We start from the raw sequence: 22561 nt of genomic DNA, 5'->3' as shown, positions 1-22561 counted from the left end.
CTATATTTTCTAAGTAGAAGCCCCTTAGTGTGGGGCTGGCTATGTAGATAAAGTTGACTGGACTGGGTTCTATAGAAAGCTGTGGTGAGTTTGCATGACTAAATGCTTAAGGCAAGAAAAACCGGCTCAACAGGATGTGCGTACCTGAGACTAGGTAAAAGAAGAGCAGAACAGCTATCCACAGCTCATTAGGTCTGAGTTAGCTCTAGGTGTTTACATGCCATATTGATTTACCCTCTTGGAAAATGACCATTAAGAGTTTCTCGATTGAATATGATTCAATCAATAGCAGGAACATCTTTACAAATGGAGATACCATTAATGGACGAATCATTGTAGAGGTTTCAAAGGAAACTAAAATCCAGGCGCTCATTTTCATAGCAAAAGGAAAAGCTTCGGTGCGCTGGAGTGAACATTATGGGCAGTATGACCATCGTGTGTACTGGGCAGATGAGAAATACTATGATGTCACACAACATATCTTGAGGGAGTCGAGACAAGATGGTAAAGTATGACATTAATACCTGATGCAATGCTGCTAATTTGAAGGATCTTGGTGAATGATCCATTGTTAATGCATAAAGACTAATGCTTTATTCTTTATCTCTTCCAGGCAGTGAGATCATTGGAAAAGGACGACATGTGTTTCCATTTGCCTTCACCATTCCTGATAGGTGCCTACTCTTTGCTTTATTTTCATTAAAGGTTGTTTAATAATTCCAGCTGAAGAAAATTTTTATTAATGGTCTTTACAGAAAAATCCCATCGACTTTCAAAGGATACGAAGGAAAAATTGTGCATAAGTTAAAGGCTGAGCTGAAACAGTCCATGAAGCTGACAAAAAAGGCCAAAGCACACTTCACATTTGTGTCCAAAGCAGACATGGACACCCCTGGACTTATGGTAAGAAATCACTCATGTTTAAATATGCAACCACTCACTACTGATTTCTGTCCATGCAGAAGGGCCCATGACCTGTCTGAATTAACATGTTCTGGGGTCTGCCTTTTTAGGAACCGCAGTATGGTTGCAAGGATAAATCTGTGAGGACGTTTGGCTCTGGAAAAGTCTCATTGGATGTCAACACAAAGCAGATGGGATACATGCAAGGTAAAATTTCATCTAGCATTTTAAGGAAGTGGAACACCGCCTCTCCTTGTTTTGACTAGGCGCATTTTAGGAAGCAGGTTTATCAGGCCTGACTGAAGAAGGTGAAGCTCAACTTATCATTGCTTTATCGAGGAAAAATCAGTTACAAACTCCAGTTTGGTAACACTTAGCTCCCCCCGACTTGTCACTGCACCTTTGAAAGTAACTCATCCACCAAGAGATTATGGACCGGCAGTAGGACAGTGGTTGAACTGAATCCTGAATTATCTGTTTATGAGGCAGAGTTAAGTACTGCCTTATTTTTGTCTGAGCTATAACAATTGTGCTGTGTAATTTTATGACTTCACCTTCAGTTTGAAGTAAAAGCTTAAAATCCTTATAATAGCTTTTATTTCCATCCATTCATTGGCAACACTGCACATTCTATTCCAAATCAAAACATAAAGAAAAGTGTATCAAATTTATTACTTCACAGACAGTGAATAAAAGGGAATATACAAATGTTCAAAAAAAATAGCAGTGTCTGCATTTTTCTTCATTATTCTATAAACTGGAAAATGCATGAAGATGTAGTTTTTCCTGTGATATATATAATTTAGCTGTATAACTGCTGTTTCTGAGGAAAACTTAAAGGTCACGTATTTCACCCTCTGAAGACAAGTTTATTTTGGGCTCAGAGGTCCCCAAAACATGCCTGTGAAGTTGGTTGCTGAAAAGACACTCCATTATTGGATTTTTGCATGTCTAAAATAAACCCTGTTTCAGCCCTGCTCAGAATAAGCTATTTCTGTGGCTTTAAATGTTAAAGAGCTGTCTGACCCCGCCCCTGACCACACCCCTCTCAGGAAATGAATGTGGCTCAATGGATTGAGCATCAGGGGAGGTCAAACTGAACCTGGGGGGCAGTGCTAACTCCCCACATGACATAATGAGGGGAAAATCTGAGAATGGCTTGTTTCAGCACATTTTCTTTAAAGTGGAGGGGAGGTTGTTCTGATTCTTGGGGGGATTGCCTGAAAAAGGGTATTTTGTATGATTACCGATTACTTGGCCTCACACAGGCGTCTTCTAATTGTTGCCGTACTCACAGGTAAATTAAGATCCTCTTTGATCATCCTGGAGCTGAGCATTGGCTGAGTCTTTTGGCTGTTCTTCAGTCCATTTAAATGGTAGTTTTCTGTTTTCCTTCACGTATTTCTGGTCGAGTTAGCCATCCTAAAGCCTTTGAAATCATTTTATCTGAGCAGCCTATCTCCAATCCCCCTTTTTTTTTAAATCAAATTACACTCTTCTTCTGCACAATGTCACTCCCTAAACAAGGACCACCTGTGTGACCTGCTTTTTCACAGAATAAATGACCTCTCCAACTAAACTCCACACTGCTGTTATTTAAACACAATAATAATTCAAATACACAGAATCAGCAGTATGCATGCCATGACTGCTGGGTCTGTTGGTTTTCTATAACTCTTCTACACCTGCTAGTAAATTATTTGCCATGTAGAAATATATATTTTTTTACCTATAACAATGATTGATCTGGTCATTGATATTGGACTGCTGTTCAACACAGCTGTAGTTGTGCCCTACTGAAAGGACCAGCACTCAGCAATGACATCCCTAAACCCACGTGTGCTCTTAATAATGGTCCCCATAAGTCAACCATGCAGGCCGATTAGCTTCAACAAGTTTTTACCAGGGTTGTCATTTGGGAACCCTTTGTCGTTGTTTTGTTCAGTAAGTCCCAAGACACCCCCAGAGGGGTAAACAGTGATCTCCAGCATCCCAGAGCCAGCCATCACCATGCCAACATGGAAACATTCTTTATCTTACCTACCTAATGGCCAAACAGCATCACCATCTTTATGGCTGTGTGAAAAGGTTGGCAGTCATAGAGTATGTTTTAAGACATGAGTATAGTCAAAAAAATATAGGTGACTTTGAGGATGCCTGATCAAAACAGAATAAACAGTGGTAGGACATTTTGGGTTCCATGCACCATTACTCTTAATTTTGCATAACTTAGACCTGTTAGACTCATTCGTGAGGTCACAAAAGCAAATTACAATTATCAGTGTTCCTTCAAGATGGCCGCCATTCTAACCAAAATGCTCTGTTCAAGGTACAAAACAAATTCTTCAGATTTTATAACTGAAAGTTGTTTGTGCTCAGTTAAGTTTGTAGTTTGATATCGAAATTTCACTGGAAACACAAGAGTTTATTGAAGATAATTTTAAGTTGTATTTGTAGTAAATATCCATTTGTGAGGTACTCTGTATTGTGAGGTGGCTGTCTTAAACCTAAAACCCTACATTTTATTTCATGAGAATCATACTGTCTGATTTTTTGCCGTTGCATTTTTCAAGACAGAAAAAGTCGTTGATATATTCCAAAAGAATGAAGAAAACACATATTTACTGCCATAGCACTGCTGTCGCCACCAGGAAAGTGCTGCCATCACCATAAAATGGCATTATTTCTCAAAAATAAAACATTTTGAACTGTTAGTTATGAAGCTTTGATGTTTTTAGTTAAATGTGGATTGAGACTAATGAATCCTTAACTTTGAAACCAGTTCAACTATATTTATGTAGAAAACGTCCAAAAAATAGTTCTTAAAAAATGTTAAATGTTAAAAATGTTAAAGACCCTGCAAATTGAGATCTGGTCACTGTGTTACAAACCCCCAGGTCAAATTTCAGTCAGATAAAACATCTCTAAGTTTATAAAATCAAGCTTCAAAATCATGAAAAATGAGGCAGTAAAATCTGCTCTAGGAGCTGAAGCCACGCCCACACAGGAGAAATATGATCCTCTCAAATTTAAAAAAAATACTACAATCTGCATTGAGGAAAGCACTCACGCCATCAGCCTCTTGACCTTAAGTTGACCTTAGAAAAAGAGCCAAAGTCCATCTTTTGACTGAAATCTCTGTTATGATAATTTTAATGATCCATAGACCACTGTGGCTGAAAGATTTGGCAAATTTACCTCACAATGAAAAGAAAAAACAGCACTTAATTGACTGTTAACTTTCAATAAAGGCAGTGACATCAGCTAACAACAGACTGTACTGAGATTAACTGCTCTCTGATTTTGTATTGTAGTGTTAGAGGGGCGGGGTCATTCCCCACTGTGGGCTCATGACATCATGAGCCCACATATAGGCCCTGCCCAAATTAAACCAAGCCAGGAGAGAGGTGAAAAACCTTCTAATGGTCTCAGTCCAAAATTCAGTCACATGTAGATCTCAGTGTTTTCACGTTTACAGCAACCGAATTCCAACGTATCTAGTGGGTTAAGACACACATTTTTTATTTCACTTTACAGGGTTTTAATTGACTTTTTATATAAAAAATGAGGTCCTACTTATCCTAAATAAGTAGGTGATGTAAAAAAATGCATCTATAATGTTTGAGGGTTTTGGTGGACCCTAGAAGATTTTCTGTTTCTGTTTCTGTTGATAAAATCTGTGTCAATGGCACAGGGTTTGATGTGCTGTAAATGGGCAGGGACTGGGAAAAGGGATTTTTTTGTTTTGTTTTTACCAAGAAGCCAGGAACTCAGATTATCCCCCAGGAACACAGGGACAACAATAATCTCTTAATGGAGTGCTTCCCAAAGGCCACTGGTGGGCCCCAGAAGCACTATAGGTGGGCTGTGAGCGGTCATTCATATGGAAATAAAAATTATAATAAATCACATTTTAAATTATTATAAAATAATTGATTACATGTTATTATTCTGTCTTAGAAATAAAAACACAGAAGTTTTAACTTATGTCACCTTTTCACCATTTATATTGTCTGATGTATATAACCAATGTCATGGTTTAACTGGTGTTGGATTTACTGGTGACACTCCATGATACATTCTACTATGCCACTCACTTCCTGATTGTTCTAATTTATCAGAGACATTAATGCTACTTAGAGAGAGTTTGCCTGGCCACAGAGTACATTTAGAGATAAATATCAGAAAACAATCCACGTGTCTTTGCAGATGCCTGATCAAAATAACGTTAGTGACAGTGGCACATTAAGAGCACTTTGTGATGTGCAGATTATACCTGCTCTTTTGTTAGGTGTCTTATGATCACATTTACTATGGATTGGCACCAGACAAATAAAGACTGACTGACTGAGTCATGTTCTTTACAAAGACACAGCCATAGAGAGACATTATGATCATTATTGACACTGAAAGGGTGTGGTGGGGGTTTCTATGAAAGATGGTTCACTTGGGCCTTCTTTTAAAGTGTGTTTGTGACAGATTAAGTTGTCAAAGACCTATGCATAGATAAGGAGGAGTAGGGCTCGGGGGGCTGGGGGTTGGTTTGTGAGTTAAACAGGGTAAAATATCACTGAGAAATGAATCAGAAGAATAAGACATGAAGAGGTGGATACACAATTACAGTGCATCTTTACTTTTTAAGCAAAATACTTTCTGATATCAACTGGATACATGTGTTATAGAATTGTCTTTTGTTTCTCCATTTTACAGGGGAGGGCATCAAGGTTCATCTTGAAATCAACAACCGCTCATCTCGCTCAGTGAAGCCCAAGTTCATTTTGTATGAGAAGAAGAGTTTCTTTGCACAGGGTCACAGGAGAGTTCACACACATGAGATCCTCAAGGACAAGGTGGAAGCTATTGACCCCTCTGGCAAAAAGACTGTGACCAAGGTGATCCCAATCCCCAGGGAACTCCCCCCCTCCATCATGAACTGCTCCATCATCAAGCTGGAGTACAGGCTGAAGGTAAAGCTCACCCTCAGTTAGCCTTTGTGTGGTAAACAAGTTGTCTTCGTTTAAACACATATCATTATTGCACTTTTGTTGGTAGAAACATCTGGCATTAAAGGCTTTACATTTCTTTAAAAGACAAAAGCATTTTCTGTATAGAAAGTTTCTCTAGTTACATAATGCAGTTAAATACCAGCAGAAAATCTATTTTAGGCCACTGAGGACCTCTAGTGACAAAACAAAGGAATTACAGAATTAAATAAGCATAGGCCTGTGTCAAGATCAAGATGTTCTATTGCCTTGTTGGTCACAATATGCAAAAGCCAAATAATCAAAGAAGAATTACACAACTAATCAAAACAATGAATAACACATCATACTGCTTGGTAATTTTGTAATAAAAAGCACAAAGTAAAATACACTGCTACAAAATGAATGTTGTTTTTCACAGGTGTTTCTGGATATCAAATGTGCTACAGACCCAGAGATCAAACTCCCCATAGTTGTTCTCCCTGTGTTTGAGCATCGCACTGCCAAACAACCACCTCCCGCTGCCGGCTTTGGATTTGAGGGCTTTGGGAACCCAAACCCAGCACCCTGGGGGATGATGCCACTGCCACAAGCAGCACCAAGAGCTGTGGACCCTCCTCCTCCATATGGAGAAGCAGCAGTGTACCCCCCTCTTAATGATTATGGAAAATATGGGAATGCTTTCTAAGCACAACTCTGATCTGTTATTTAAAGTGTTATTCCTCAAAAGCTGATTACAATTTTTGATATCTAAGATCAGTGATGCCCACAGTTAAAGACACACTCAACCTCATGTTGTCAGACTTACAATAAGATGGTCAGAGTTTTATGACAAGGGTGGCCCAACTGTGGCAGTGACTTATACAGGCATGGCCCAAAGTATGTGCACTCAGATACAAAAATGAGTAACATTTATGTACCCTGTCTTGTATCACTTAAGACATAAAATTAAACATGTAATGCTAAAGTATTCTGCAGATGTTTTATTCACAATTTCAGGTGCACAGCCCAAGAACAGATCAAAGTAAAAGTTGCCTCTATAAGCACATATCCAATCATAGTTAAAAATTCTGGGATTGTCAGTCAGATTTCAAGGGTGGCCATGGTAGACCAAATGCTACAGAGGAGCAAACCCACTTTAAATGTATTGTGTTTACTGTGCATAAAAATGCACATGATTCCACTATCTTGTCTTATAATGATCACTTTTTGTCATTGTAAATAGTTCTACCTCTGAATGACAGTGAAAGTCTTAAGTATTAAACCATCAAATAATTTAAGTATGAAAAATTTAAATTCACTTATAAATTGTCTAATAAAAAGTGATTAATTGAAGAAAAGTGTATTTTTATCTTTTCTAAATGTCATGTTTAATAACTCCTTTTTATCAACTTGTTCAGATAAAGTTACCGCTCTATAATAAAGTAAAATGCACAGAAATATTGGTGTACATAGGAGTTAGATTTATCACTAAATTTTTTCTTTAGGTTCCCCTAAAGTCACAGGTGAAAACTTTAATTCAGTGGATAACTTGATCCATGGCGCAAATGTGCCTCACTTTAAAATCAACAAAAATCCATCAGAAACATGCCCAAAAGAGCTAACAGTGGTGGATGAACACTGTCAAATAACTCCAATGAAGACCATCGCATGGTCCAGTTTTCGTCTCCAGTTTTTGCAGTTTTGGGATGTGATGTGGAATCATTCTCTGCTAACATGCTGTGGTGTAGTCAATTTAAGCAGAAAAGAGTATTGTACTCAAAAGTAGTTACTCTGGCTAAAACTTACTGAAGTAGAAAATGACTGTTTTCAAAATGTACTCAAAAAAGTACAAGTACACAAAAAACTGCTCAATTACAGTATTTTTAGTAGATGTAATTTGTTACTTTCCACCACTGTTTAAAAAAATCTGATTATGAGATATAATAGATTTAACCACACCTTATCATGCTACATTTTAAAAAGTCCCCCAAAAATATTGTTAAAATATACAACATTTGAAACAATAGTATGGCAAGGTGCCTTAACTGTATCTGACGTATCAAGTCGTGGTTTATTGATGTCACTGTGAGTACAAGGTTAAGTTATCCTTGCAATTACTCTCAGTGTATTTGGCCTAATATCACCACTAAGGCCAGCGTCTAGAGTTACCTGTGTGAAAATGACACCAGCAGCCTGTGACCACCTGATCATGTGTGACACAGATACAGGTTCTGGAGGAGTCTGCTGCTACAGTACATACGCCAACTTCAAAGGATCATTGTTCTTTTTTTTTTTTTAACATCCCTTCTGAAGGTTAATCGACGCTGTTTTATCATGACAGTGAAGCACCTCTTTGTGGATTACAACAAGGTGAATGAACGAGGCACTTTTTCTTCCGGGGACATCCTCTCAGGAAGGGTGACAGTGGTGACCAGCAAGGAAACCAAAGTGCAGTGTTTTGTGGTCAAAGCTAAAGGAAAAGCTAAGGTGACGTGGTCTGAACGTAAAGGACACACCACAGAGGTTTACAGTGACAAGAAGAAATACTTTGACTTTGAACATATTATTCTGCAAGATAAAAACAAAGGGGACGGTAAGTGTTGTGTCATTCATGGGGAGAAATGGACATGGATGTTGTATAAGACATTGCAGACTGTTTTGTTTTAAAGGCTCGGAAATAATCGGCCCTGGGAGAAGTGTGTTTCCCTTCACCTTTGAGATTCCAAATATGTATGTATGCTAAGCTTGCCAAACCTCCATAATCAATTTGTAGCTAGTGACAAAAACAGGACTTGTTCATCATAACTAAAGTGTACTTTCTTTCAGAGATATGCCTTCATCTTATGAGGGGAAATGGGGAAAAATTACATATAGTTTACGAGCACAGCTGACTCTGTCCATCTGGAGTGTCCACAAAACCAAGACTGAGTTCCCCTTTCTGACAAAATCTGAGTTCCCTTTTGCCTCCAAATCAGAAATGATAATCATTGGACTTAAGGTATGGAACTGATAATCCTTTGAATTACAGTGCTTAACAAATTTATTAGACCACCACCCAAAGTAAAGTTTATGCCACAGCTGCATCATGAAGTGCTTTAATGCGGACTCTTTCATTTTCAGTGAGCTCTCCGTGTTTTACCATGTTGAACAGGAATGAGGAATTTCAAACTGAATTCACCTTTTTATACCCAAATTTGAGCTGGCTCACTGGCCTTCTCTGAGACATTAATCAAGCATAACATTCAACCACTAAAACTAATTTTTCTGTCCAGGAATGCAAGTAAATAACTATAATTTGACATATCAATCAAGAAATAATAATGTGCTTTACTATTTTTTCAGTTTTTTTGTAAATCAGTAAATTTGAAAATTAACGGATAACAATAATAATTATATTTTAGCATTAAAAATATGATTTCTGTTAAAGAGCTTCTACATATTGGTGTATTAACCATTGCAGAAACATTAAAAATGATTTTGGCAAGTACCAATGCTGTTAATTCAGTGCACCTGTGGCATAAACCTTACTTTGGGTGGTGGTCTAATAAATTTGTTAAGCACTGTATATCTAATTTTATTATCCTCTTGTGTGTGCCTTTAAGTTTTATCATGAAGCACATAAGAGTCACTTGCAATATAGTAAAAAAACGATACAAATATGATCAATTTAAATCAGTAAGACAGAATGAATGTCTTTTTTTACGTTGAGTGCTTATCTACCTTTGGTTTGCCTGGTTGGACATCAGGGAAGTGAGGCAAGGCAGTCTGGCGGCAGACCACAGATCTGACCATTACTGTGAAACGCAGCATCTGTCAGAACAGAAATGCATGCTAAAACTTTCAAAATGAAATCAGATTAAACTTCCAGTTAGGGTTAGGCTACTGAAAGTTGAATGTCAAAAACCTGACCTGCAAAACCTAAATCTAGAATATTGAATAAAGCCTAGTGAACAGTCTGCTAACAAGAAAAAAGCTTGTCCTCCATGAAAACAGTCTAATACAGCTAATGTAGTTAAAGCCTTAGCTAATGAAGCTACATGAGCTACGTAAACTACATGGATAACGTAGCTTTCATAGGCAATGTAGCTGAAGCTAACACAGCTGTTAACTATGTTAACTACATAACTAGTGTAGCTATGTTAGGTGTAACTTTTTGCTTAAGTTAACATTGCACAAGCTAAAGCTAACATAGCTACATTGCTTGCATATCAATAATAACTACATAGCTAGTGTAGATACACTAGCTTTAGCTAAAACAAATGAAGCTAAAGTGAGCCACCATTAGCTCAGCTACTTCTAAAATGGGTCTATACATAATATAATCCTGATTAGACTATGGACCTTTTTTATGTTTTGTTGCCCAGTCTGTAATGTTTATGTGGTTATTCCATATGTGGCATCTCCTCATAGTGGTCTGCAAGATGGGACAACTGAGATCTGTGGTCTACGGCCTGAGCCCCTCTGAGAAAGACTCTTTTTGTAAGATGGTACAGATGGTAAGATGTTACCTCTTTATGTTTCAGGAGCAACAACATGCAACCAGGATTTCATTTCCTGGCTCGGAAAAAGTGACCATGAATGTTACCTCTGAAAAAATGGGAGTAAAGCAAGGTAAACTGATTAATTAAGAATATCTTATCTACACATTGGCTCTATTAGTAACAGTTGGGTTTCTTTCTTTCGTGTATATAAGCAGGGGAGGCAATGGGGGTCTCTGTAGAAGTCCTCAATGAGTCATCACGCACAGTCACACCCCAGTTCTACCTGTGTGAGAAGCAGACCTTTGCTGCTCAGTCACTGAGGATAGTACACACAAATGACACCCTGTTTGGGACTGGAGACTCTGTTCCAGCTCAGACCAGTCAGAGTATGACTAAAGTCCTCAGTGTCCCACCTCAGCAGCCCCCGACCTTCCTCAACTGCAGCATGATGAAGCTGGAGTACAGACTCAAGGTAGTTATAGCTCTGTCATTTGCAACGTAATGAAAAATTACATGGTAATACTAATTTTGATCGGTTGCATTCCTGAAAATCGATATCTGTGTACGAAAATGCAATTAAAAGAGAATGCATGATAATGAGAGTGAGGCCCAGAGACTGCCCTTAGATAGACATTTATGTAAAGAAACCCTGCGTAGAGTTTTTGGAAAATTAATGGCTACAAAACTGATTAAGATGACCAATAAATTGGGATTTATCTCTTTTTTGTACATGACCTGAGGTATTATTAAAAGTTATGTTTCTGTATTTCTACAGGTCACACTTGATGTTCCTCTGGCAAAAAGCACCGAGATTAAACTTCCCCTTGTCATTCTGTTGGGTCTGCCAAAACCTCATCAACAGAAACCAAAGAGATCCATCTGGTTCAGAAAGCTTCCTGGTTAGAAAGAAGACTGAGATGAAGAGTTAGTGGTATGCATGCTTTATGAAAAGAGACAAACAACACAGACGAACTGATTCTTGATGAAACAGAGGGGATTTGACTTGTGCATAATAAACTACCTGAAGGGCCTGAGGATTTGCTCACTGCATTTCTTTTGCCCACTAGATGGAGGTGTGTGTCACTCTGCAGTACACAGTGAACAATTAGTTAACTGAGTGTTTGTATGCCAATCCAAATTCACTGATCCCTCACAGCAGGATGAGCAATCAAGAAAGTGCTTGATTATAAGTCATAGTTCTTCATGTGGAACCCCAATGTGGTACAGAGACAGACATATCAACAGCTAAATGTGCTTGTCAAACTGAAGTGAAGTGATTTCCTCTAAATTTTTTATTGTTAGCATTTTAATAGTAATTATTTACAACCATTTTCAGTAGACATTGTTTAAAACAAGCATAAATCTCTAGTAAAGCCAATGCAAAAGTGAAAAAAGAAGAAAAAGCCCCATAAGTCCCATACACACCCATATTAAAATGTTAATTCTTACAGCAGAAATAAACATGATCATAGCATGGTTCAAAAACTAGCTGTGGCCTGATTAGCTCATATTTTTGTTGGTACACTCAATATGTGGGTTGCATTTTTAATCACTTGTCTGTTTTTTGATGACACTAAGGCTACAAGTTATGTTTAAATTCGCATTATCAGGGCTGTGGTTCAGTTGTCTGATTGGAAGACATATTGTAGCTGTTTGCCAGGAGGCTCGTAGCTCACATTATCTTAATGGTGTTTTGTGCCCTCAACTTCACCTGGAAGGCAGCGGCTGCCCCAAAAGCACATCCTGCCTTCCAAACAGATGCCATGAGCTTTACTTCTCATCCAATCATCAGTCAGCATTGAATCAAGTGAGCTTGCTGCTTCCTCAGACAGCTATGCTAGCCTGCTTGCTAGCTTCTTTATTAGGCATGAGTTTGTTAATAGAGTGGTGGAGGAATGAGTCCTAAAATGCGGAAGTTAGCATTTTAGCACTTCCGGTGCCCTGGTCTGAAAGTCTATGGGATTTTTGAATGAGTTTTCGGTTAAATGCCTGAAATAAGGTCTGTGGTGAACACAAGCTCAAGAGAGTCTAACGTTTCTTCAACATAAAATACATCTGAACAGTGTCCCACCTTTGAATTGTGTATCTTTTCACATCTTAATAAAGGCAGTTGCTAAAAGACAGCCAACAAAGACTACAGTGTTTGTCGGGAAGACTATACGGTCATCATCTGAAGCATGGCAACTGAGCCTGCCGTTCACTTGTATCCGCGGGTGAGGACATTAAATTCAGTTGACTGTGTTGTAGTTCAACATAACATGACGTTAGCTTTTTACTTTTGTCTTGCTTATATTATCAATTTATGAAGATTATCTTTATGAACAAAACGTGTAAGTTTCATAAACTCTTATTGGACACAGATCTTATTTTCAGCAATAATCCAAAAACCCATTGAAAAATCCCAAAGGCTCGACGCTGAGGGAACCCATGCGAAGCTAACTTCCGGTTTTGCCTACAAAATTACTTCATGACTGCACTACTCTGTATTATCTACCTTAAGTCAAATCTGAATAGTGTCATAGATTTAACAAACAATCAACAAAATCAATCCAGTTGAATCTTTGCAAATTAAGAGACATTTCTTTGGTAGGCTCCCGGGTGCCCTCTAGAAGGCTTAGTAACTTAAATAGAGCCTAAGGCCTTGTCCACACAGAGACAAAAATATTTCTGTTTTGTTTTGAAAAAGTTTTCCGAAAACACAGGATTGTTTCAGGAAATGTCTGCATAAACACAGAACTGCTGAAAATGACTGGAAACGCTGTAGTATATATGCTAAGACTGTTATGGTACTGTAACGCTGCCATGGAAATGCACCGAAAAAGAGAAGAAGATTACAGAAAACTGCCACAAACTTTCTCTTGATTGACCTTCTGGTTGTTCTCTACACTGGATTTGAGAACGTCTGATGTATGCTGTTTTCGTTGGTGGTAAAGGAGCATCAAGTTTTGCTGTAAAAGCCCTAATAAGCTCAGTAGTTTCTGCAGCATGAATACAACCATACAACCCTGTAATCTGCCATTGTTGTTTTGGCTCGACCCACGTATGCGGCATAAGTGGGCTATGCTATGTAGGACATAATCATTTCAAGAAAGATACGGTTGGCTGTCCACACAGAGACAACATGGTAAGCATTTACTGACGTGTTCACTCTGGGACCTTGTTTCAAAAAGTATTGTTACGGCCTCCCAATACGCTATTTCCATGCGGACGAAATGCCGATACAACAAAAAACTTTTGCGTATACTCCTGAATTCAACTCTGTGTGGACAGGGCCTAGCTGGCTTCAAGGCAGCTAAAGACATTGTGGGGACATATTAATGACTTCCAGGCTGCTAATACTGGCTACCTGCCAGGCAGTCCTTTGATTGTGGATGACTGCAAGGCAGCTTGGCATATTTTTTTCTTTTCAGGTTGCTTGTATATACTAGCTAACAAATAAATAAGTTTCCTTTAATTTGCAAAGAAGATTCAACTGCTTGTTTGTTTTAATCTACAACATTATTCAGGTTCGACTTAAGGCAGCTAGTATTAACTTGTGCCTGATATAGAAGCTAGCAAGCAAGCTAGCATAATTGTCTGGGGAAGCAGCTAGCTCTCTCAACACGATGCTGACTGATGATTGGATGAGAGGTTAAGCTCATGACTTCACTGTTTGCAGGGTGGGACATGCATTCCAGGCAGCTGTTGCCTTCCAAGCAAAGTTGAAGGCACAAAACACAACCAGGCCTTACACCAGCTCCAGCTGTTTGGCTTTTACTAGGTTGACCCAAAATTAGGGTTTAGCCCAGCGGTTACCCAACCACCAAGAGTACCAATTTTATTGACTATCATCAAACATGTTTCGTTTTAAAAAACTAACTGGATTCTCCACTGTTATGTCATCCGTCTGTGCCTTTTGACCTCTTGACACATGTCAAGGCACTTATCTCAGTTACATAACATCTGAAAATTAAGTCCATAAACTAGTTAAAACGAGTTAACAAGAAACTTTGTAGGAAAGCTTCTTTGCAAACGGGGAAAGCATCAATGAGGAGACAGAAGGAGAGCCTACGACTGCCATGAAGAAGGAAGCCTAAAAGCTTAAAATACAGGTTTATTGTGAGAGGTGATTCTTATGCATCCACTGATGTAGAATTATGGTAAGTTGTATTTTTTCTGCACTTTGTTTTTGTGCTGTTTGTATCATTTTATTGTCATGTTTCTGACCTCCACACATTGATGGCCAGTCCATGAAAAGTGTCATTTTTTATGAAACTGTTCCGTGGCGAAAAAAAGGTTGGGGACCGCTGGTTGAGATGACATTTCCAATATGGTGTCCACCATCACTGGGCTTTAATATGCTTCAGAAGCCAGTGGTTCCATGTAAACTAGTCCTTGGTTTTGACAGCATTACAATGACAAAAGTTTGCTTCTTTCTACCTCATCTGTGCTTTGTTAAATGTACAAAAATTTTAGCTCTTTGAGCCTCAAAAATGTTTACTTCACAAGAAGTTTGGAGGGACGTTGTCTCTTTGGGGATCTGTTAACAATTAATGGACATCTGAAACTGAGCGAGACATTTGATTTTTTAATCAGATATGATCAAGTTAGGTTCAAGAAGTCATTCATCATCTCTCAATCGTGACTACAGGGAAAGAACATTCAAACATCCCAGCACAGAGAGAAAAAAGGAACAATGAATCAGTGAGAGCTTGGAATTAAATGTTTGGCATTTCTCACGCTCATCGTTGTCCACACTCATTTTGCAATAGAGGAAAGTATTGAACAAAGGCACATTCATGAATTTAACTGTACATGTGTTGCCCAAGCAGTGGTTCTTAAGTGAAACCAGGCCCATGTTTCTGACAGAGCGTCAGAGATTTGTCTCTGCCCAGGAGGGGAACATGTTGAGAGCAGAGCAGTTTATGGTTTGGATCCATCCTGGAAACATTAGATCTGGCTATTGTGACACCACAGAGCACACCCACCTACAATGAGAGAGAGAAAGGAGTTTGGATCTGATGCAGATTTGAAGCCACGCAATTTCACGTCCATCCCACAATACAAAGAAGAAATTGTGAGTGTTCTTTCGTAAATATTAATAAAACAAAGTCACAAGATCATCAGATTCCTCTGCATATATCCCTTGCAGTGCAAATTAAATGTGTATTTCTGCCCACATCTGCTGCAACTGCCTCGTCATCATGTGTCACTTGAACCTGCTGGAAAACATATCAATATGAGTGAAAGCACATAAAGTGTAACACAAATGATATGCTAGGATCCAGCTTCTAATGCATCAATTACTGTAATCACCTTGATAGTATAATGACTATGTGGGTAAAGGAAGACTGACAGCTGTGATATAACTCTGTAGATGTGAAAAATACAGGGTTTTATTGCTGTGATTAAGCAGAACAGGACTGAAATGTGCAGTGTGGTTTCATGTGTCAAGAGTACACAGTGCAGATTTAGCTCATTCTGCCTCCTACACCTGCATAAAGATATCTGCAGAGCAACGCTGTGCTTCATGTTCTTCACTTAATCAGAGGAGAAACTTTCCATGTGATTGGTTGTGGTGCAGAAAACAGTGCGACTCTAATCCAGTGAATCCTACACCTGCATGAAGATGTCTCTCCAGCAGCAGTTTCATGTCATTCTCTTCATTTTTTTGGCAGCAGGCGTCGTCTTGGCTGTGCTGTAGCTAAGCCTGCCTGGTAACCAGTCTGGCTCCATGTACAGTGTGCAGGCTGTCAACCAGCCAGCTCTCTCTCTCTCTCTCTCTCTCTCCACACACAAACAGAGATATACACCACAGCCTTGCCTGGGTTTGGAGACAGGGTAGGGAGGTGTGGCCTCTGGCACCTCCCACCTCCGTAGCCAGAGCGAGTACCATGACAACCATGCGGGCCTGCTGGCGACTCCCTGTCTTCATCGGCCACGGTTGCCATGGTAACTCCCCAAAGGGGCTCCCGCAGATCAGCGGGACGGCCGTCCAGTTGACTAACCCTCTCCCAGCTGGGGAACGGCTCAGGGAGAGCGGAGGAGAAGGGAGGGTGTGTGTGTGTGTTTGTGTGTGTGTATGTGTGTTAGAATGTGTAGGATGGAGGCGAGGAAGAGAGAGACAGCGTGGAGAGAGGAAGGAGAGAGACCTCAGGAGGAGACACGGGAGACTGGTAGTCTGACCTCTTGAAGCGGCCTATCTCTGCCTACATGCAGCCGCTAGCTCAGTGGTCTGATAACAGCGTGGACAGAAATACACATCATGTTTCAACAGTTTCTTAATTCACTTCTTCTCTGCTCTTGGGATTTTAACTCGAATGAGCTAACCCTTCACTAATAAGAGATAAAGAACGCTCCCAAAGTTGCATTTATGCCATCTTTGTTCTGTTTTCCAATCATGTCTGTAACAAGTACCACTTTCTGGGTTTGGACTGAGTGTAATAGAGCCACAGATGGCTGTGGGTCTGTGGTGCGGTTGGAGAAAGACATGGCATCACTAGGTCCGCTGGCTGCAGAGTACTGAGGGGCTTTTTCTGCTCTCTAATTACTCCAAGCTGTGTCCCCTTCAAGGCCCAGAGAAGCACAGATTTTCATGTGCGTATGAGGGATCAGGAGCATCCAAAGCTTAGCCTGTTCAGGATTCAGTAGCACTGTTTTCCACTTTTATGTGAACTAACTATGGAAACATGATGCTGGATTTTGCCCATATTTGACATGCTAATTTTTCCAGACCCAAACTTTCAGTTCTTAAAACACATTTTAAAACTTAAGGATGAAAAAGAAACAAACTTCAGTCCTTAAAACACAGTTTAGCCCAACTTTAGAAAATCTGGAGACATGCTACTGAGAAACTGCTTATGAGGCAGTTATTAGGGCTGTAAAAAGATTAACATTTTTAATCACACTCTTAATCACACTCTTGTTATCACATTTTAAAATTCCACTATTTTGCAGTATTTTTCCACTGTTCAGAATATTTTGTGCCGTTTTGGATTTTTTTCTGCTGTCTTAAACTTCTTGTTCAGATTCAGACCAGCTTTTTGGGAGATTAAAGATCTTAAAGTTCCTGTAAAGTGAAATCCAGCATTTGTGTCTTGACACTCTGCATATGCAGGAATAAGGTTGCTGTAAAAACATGTGAAAACACTGAAATCTACATGTGACTGAATTCTTTATTTAGACCGTTAGAAAGTTGTTCACGTCTTTCCTGGCTTGGTTTAATTTGAGCAGGGCTAACATTTGAGCCCATGACATCACCATAGTGGGGAATAACCCTACCCCACTAACGCTACAATGATATACAATCACAGAGCAGTTCATCTCAGTACTGCTGTTAGCTGATGTCACTACCGTCATTTAAAGTTAAAAGACTTTTTTTTTATTTGAGAGGATTGTATCATCTCATGAGTGGCTTCAGCTCATTCAACTGACAAGCCGACACCATACATGGGCAGATTTTACTGCCTCACTTTTCATGATTTTGAAGCTTAAATCTATAAACTTAGAGATGTTTTTCATGACTGAAATGTGGCCTGGTGGTTCATAACACAGTGTACTATCATACAACAAACCTAAAATAAAGATTTTTTTTTATCACTTTACAGGGACTTTAACATGAACTAAACCATCAAAAAAGGAACTTGTTATGGATCTTAAAGGAAATAAGTAAACAGTGGAAAGGTAAATGTTTGATAGCAGAATGTTCAGGTGACTTCTGACTTGTCCACTAAGCTTTCTGTGAGATTTTTAGACTGAAATGAAACATTAAGGAGCAGTAGTAGACTTATTTACATCACTGTTGCTGCAGGCGGACACTGATGTGGCTTAACCAAAGTGTTTAAAAAAAGACAATAAAGCATGAGATTAATCGCGATTAAAACCTTGATCATTCCAAATTGACATGAATATTCTTAACAGGTCTAGTAGTTATATGCACTATTTTTATGCAGGTTAAAATACAAATGTAGTTTTAGAATAAAAACAGTTCCACTTAAAAAAAGGTATTTTTTAGTGCAGTGGTTCCCAACATTTTTCCTTGAAGCCCCTCCCCCAAATATGTACCTTATAATTGCTGAGATCTTCATGTGTGCTGTCAAATCTACATAAATTACATCTGTATCATCAACAAGATCCAAAGAATATAGGTCTACATGTTATTTTCAAAAGGCTTTTGAATAAACTATTGTGTAAATGTTTTTTCATGACTAAAGTTCACATGTGCAAATCTAATTATGACAACCTCAGAGCAGACGAAGGCTCGCCCTCCTTAGATCTTGGGTGCCCCCCCAGGGGGTCCCAGACCCCAGGTTGGGAACCAAGGCTTTAGAGCCAACATCATTTATGATATGAAACCAACACACTGATGATCAGTAATTTCCACTCCTGCTTCTTAAAAAAGGGTAAAAACGTATTTTTTTAAGGTACAGTGTGTAAAATCTACCCACGTAGCATTTAGCAGAGCAAACTTGGCAAAAATGGAACACAATATTTATAAGTAGGCTTTTCTACATTTATGTTTAATAGCCTGAATATATAACATTGTTTTATTATTATTTTGTCCCCTTTGTGGTACTGCAGAAACAAGCAAAAGACAAAAATCGAAGATGGCAGAGTCCATGAAGGGGAGCATCCCAATATAAATAAAAGGCTTATTCTATATTAATGAAAATAAAACAATTTCTTATTTCCAGGTGATTAGATACAAATTTTGAAAATATTTGTACACTGCACCTATAAAGTTATATCACAAAGGCAGAGGAATTGTCAGTTAAAGTTACAAAATGGTGCTTGACATATAAATCAAGTTATGTGTACCAGAAATAATGTGTTTATGAAAATGCAGAAAAAAGTTTAATGTTTAATTGTTCTCTACTGTATGGTGCTGAGTTAAAAAAAAAAAGGTCGATTTGGCTACGAGAATGAAATTCTCATGTTGTGACAAGCATGATTCATTGCTTATTATCATCTATTACTCTTTGCTACCATCCATGATAACACTCAGCGTGAAAACTACTTTTCACCATCTTAAAAGAATCGGGGCTAAAGCCCTGTAAGTCACCCCTCACTCCACCCGTGTTCAAAGGTCTGGTGATCCTGCCTTAAACTCCACAAACGCATTCATACATAACGCCGATATTTACAGCCAGTGTAAGCCAATGTTAACAGCTGCTTTGTATATATTTGCAGAAATGTTCATATCTGCAGATACAAAAAATAATATCAGGGCATCCCTAGAGCTAGCTTGTACATGCTTTCATATGACACAAAAACAGACATTTTGGTAAAGTACATCATACTGAATTTTTATTTTGTAAAAGGAGAGAGATAAACTTCCCATAGTAAACATTTATCATCTACTTTAAGTGCAGAAAAGTTTGATTACTTCTTTTTCTTATAAAAGCCTTCTCATCATTTTAAACGTATAAAAAAGTGACACAAGGCAATTCTGTCAGTGTTACAGAAGGCAAGATGCCAAAACATTCTACACTAATTCAAATAATCTACAGTTTCTCTGTTTATTTGCTGTATTAAACGTGCAATAATACTTCTATCCTAAAACTATCTCTACATAAAGTGTGTGACTATATTGTGCACTTGTAGTGGTAACCTTTGGAATTACAAATAGTTTTACTTTTTAGAAAAACCCCTTGACACAAGTTGTTCGATTACACAAAGGATATAAAAACAAATCAGTTCTTTTCTATTTATGAAACTCAGAGAAGCATCCACCCCTGCATAGGTGGACGTTGCATATCTTGCAGCCGAAGACGCTTTCATGTCGCAGTCCCTTGTTGGTGCAGTTCCTGCAACGGCGGGAGCGCTCTGACATGCGTTCCAGGCGGTGTCCGTACTCTATGGGTGAGTCTGCGTGTCTCTTGCGCGCTGCCCGCTCCATGCCTCTTGCCCCCTGGTAGTCTCCGATCAGCTGCTGGGCCAGGCGCACCCGAAAGTGGCGCTGAGTGAACTGCTTGCCGTTGAAGCCCGCCGGTGGTGTCCCCCCTCTGCTCTCCCTCAGGATGATGTAGGCATTGACGATGCACAGATTGACGTAGAACCACAGGAAGTAGCGCCACCACTTCTTACAGGGCCGGCCTACCTGGTAGCACTCCCTCAGCTGGTCGCACAGGTCGACGCCCCTCATGTTCTCCTGGTACAGCAGTAGGGGCAAAGGTCGAGGGACGCCGAAAGACAAGCCGGAGCTCTCCATGCTGTCACTCTCGCCCTCACCGTCTGTTTCACGCTGCTGCCGGCCTGGGCTGATACCCACAATCCCTGGCGCAGAATTAGTAGAAAGGCAGCTAACCACCTTGACATCCCTCGTCACAGTAGCGACAAGGTTTCCACGCTGGCACTGGTAGAATTCACCCTGGGAGAGCTTTCCCACATTACACGGACGAAGAACCTCTGGGTAACCTTTCCGCCCTGGTTGGGTGGGCCCACAGGCATAGAGCCCGTCCCTAAGCAGGCGCTGCAGGAGGGGCACGGAGGTGAAGAAGCTGTCCATGAAGAGGTGGTGGTACTGGCCCTCTAGGCCGCGCACCAGGGAGGCCACCACCCTGTAGCCTAGGGTGGCTGCTGCTTCGTCCCCACTGGATTTTCCTATGTAGATCTTCGCCCGGTGGCAGTAACCAGAGCGAGAGTCACACAGCATCCACACCGTCAGCCCCTTCCTGAGAGGCTTGGACGGCATGTACTGGGTGGGGGAGAAGCGTCCCTTCATTACAATGGCACACTTGTCTATGGTCAAACAGCGGTTGGGCGTGTAAGCGTCCCACATGGTGTTCTCCACCACATCAAGGAGAGGCCTGACTTTGAAGAGGGCGTCATACCCTCGCTCTCCTCTCACGGGCTCAGACTCACGGTCACACAGCTGAAGGTACTGAGTGAGTTTCTCAAAGCGTCTGGCAGTCATTGTTTTCTTAAATCCTGCGTTTCCTATGAAAATATCACTGGCCCAGTACATGCCAGTGTCTGGAAGCTGATTGATGCCCATAAGAATGTTCAGACCCACATAAGCTCTCATCTCCCTCACATCAGTGGGGTGCCAGTGGGGGTCTGATTTCCCACTCCTCCTCTGCCGATAGAGGGCGTATTTGTTTGTTTGTTCCACCATGTGTTCAAAAAGAGAATCTGGGAAGAGTATCCGGAAATAGTCACGGGTGTCAGCATCGTCCCCCAGCGAGTGCTGAGGGCCGCTGACAGCACAGAAAGGCTCGATCGAGATTACCTGGTCAGGTTCGCCCCAGAAGTCCGGAGAAGTGCAGTCCTCGTCCAAGTCTTCTTCAAAGCTGAAAAAACTCCTGCGCTCCTCCTCCTCCAAATCGGAGAAATCGATATCCGAGTCGTTTGAGTTGCTATCGGAGCAGTTAGTGGAGGTAGAATAATAGCAGTCCTCTGCGTACTCCTCCTCTTCGTGCTTGAGTCCATTACTACTCCCGGTCACCAGAATTATGTTGCAGCCTCCTCCTGCGATGAAGCTGGCCGCGTCTGCAGCCTCCGCCGCGGCTGCTGCTGTGCTCGTGAATCCATTCTCCCCCTCGCCGTCCTCCTCCACCTCCTCCTCCTCCTCTTCCCGCACTCCGTCTTCCTCGTCCGAGTCTGGCTTTCTGTACGGAATTTCAAACCACTTCACATCGGCTGAAAGATTAAGCGGAGCGTCTTGGCTGTCGCTGTCGCACACCGTTGTACTTTCTGTGTCCGCGCTAGTTTCCAAAATAGTAAAAAGCTCTCTCCCTTTTCTTGCCGTCGCCATGTCGGGGTATTAAAGTGCCCCTGCATGAGTCTTTTTATGTATATTTTTCCAACGTGGGGGAATAATCGCACAAACTAATCATCCGAAATGAACTGATGTGCACTTAAAGGCAGCCTCCTCTCCAAAAACTTGCTGGTCGCGGACCTATGCGGCGTCTATAAGCCTGATTCTCATTGTTTCCGCTCCTGGGTTTTCTGGGCTTTGTAGCGCAGTGTGGCCGCAGACGTCAGAAGCTGCATGCATGTCCTGCTTTGTAGGGCGTTTTGCGACTGCAGCTGGTGGGGTTGCTAGTTCGCTAGGCTGGCAGATGGCCGCTTGCTGTTCTAATGCCCGCTGGCATTCAGCAGTATCAATAAGCCGGATACCCATCTCTGAGGCCGCGGAGATACAGAAACCACTGCGTAAAATCCACACATCAAAACCATCGACTGTCAATCAACTGTCACAACGACACATGGGGGTGTGAAAACTTTCTAATA

General features: G+C 40.5%; 2 protein-coding genes across 2 annotated transcripts; one reads left to right on the top strand and one right to left on the bottom strand.

Annotated features, from left to right (window-relative positions):
- Positions 1 to 211: 211 nt before the first annotated feature.
- Positions 212 to 6645, top strand: LOC121510432 (arrestin domain-containing protein 3-like). Its single transcript, XM_041788471.1, has 6 exons — positions 212 to 504; positions 614 to 674; positions 756 to 903; positions 1014 to 1110; positions 5614 to 5870; positions 6307 to 6645. Exons 1-6 carry the CDS (start codon positions 246 to 248, stop codon positions 6571 to 6573), a joined length of 1089 nt encoding a protein of 362 aa, XP_041644405.1. The 5' UTR covers positions 212 to 245; the 3' UTR covers positions 6574 to 6645.
- Positions 6646 to 20030: 13385 nt separating this feature from the next.
- On the bottom strand, positions 20031 to 22082 carry LOC121509567 (piggyBac transposable element-derived protein 4-like). The gene has a single exon (XM_041787021.1). The coding sequence runs from the start codon at positions 22080 to 22082 to the stop codon at positions 20031 to 20033; it is 2052 nt and encodes a 683-aa protein (XP_041642955.1).
- Positions 22083 to 22561: the final 479 nt, after the last annotated feature.

This window comes from Cheilinus undulatus, linkage group 5 (genome assembly GCF_018320785.1).
Source record: "Cheilinus undulatus linkage group 5, ASM1832078v1, whole genome shotgun sequence".
Classification (NCBI taxonomy): Eukaryota; Metazoa; Chordata; class Actinopteri; order Labriformes; family Labridae; genus Cheilinus; species Cheilinus undulatus.
Note: the sequence above shows the minus strand (reverse complement) of the source record. Positions and strands in the feature narration are given on the sequence as shown.

Bases quoted from the DNA above. Each gene is read 5' to 3' on its own strand.
- LOC121510432 (XM_041788471.1), top strand. From the start codon at position 246: ATGACCATTAAGAGTTTCTCGATTGAATATGATTCAATCAATAGCAGG. The intron at 505-613 runs GTAAAGTATGAC...TATCTCTTCCAG, and splicing joins GAGGGAGTCGAGACAAGATG to GCAGTGAGATCATTGGAAAA. The intron at 1,111-5,613 runs GTAAAATTTCAT...TCCATTTTACAG, and splicing joins GCAGATGGGATACATGCAAG to GGGAGGGCATCAAGGTTCAT.
- LOC121509567 (XM_041787021.1), bottom strand. From the start codon at position 22,082: ATGGCGACGGCAAGAAAAGGGAGAGAGCTTTTTACTATTTTGGAAACT.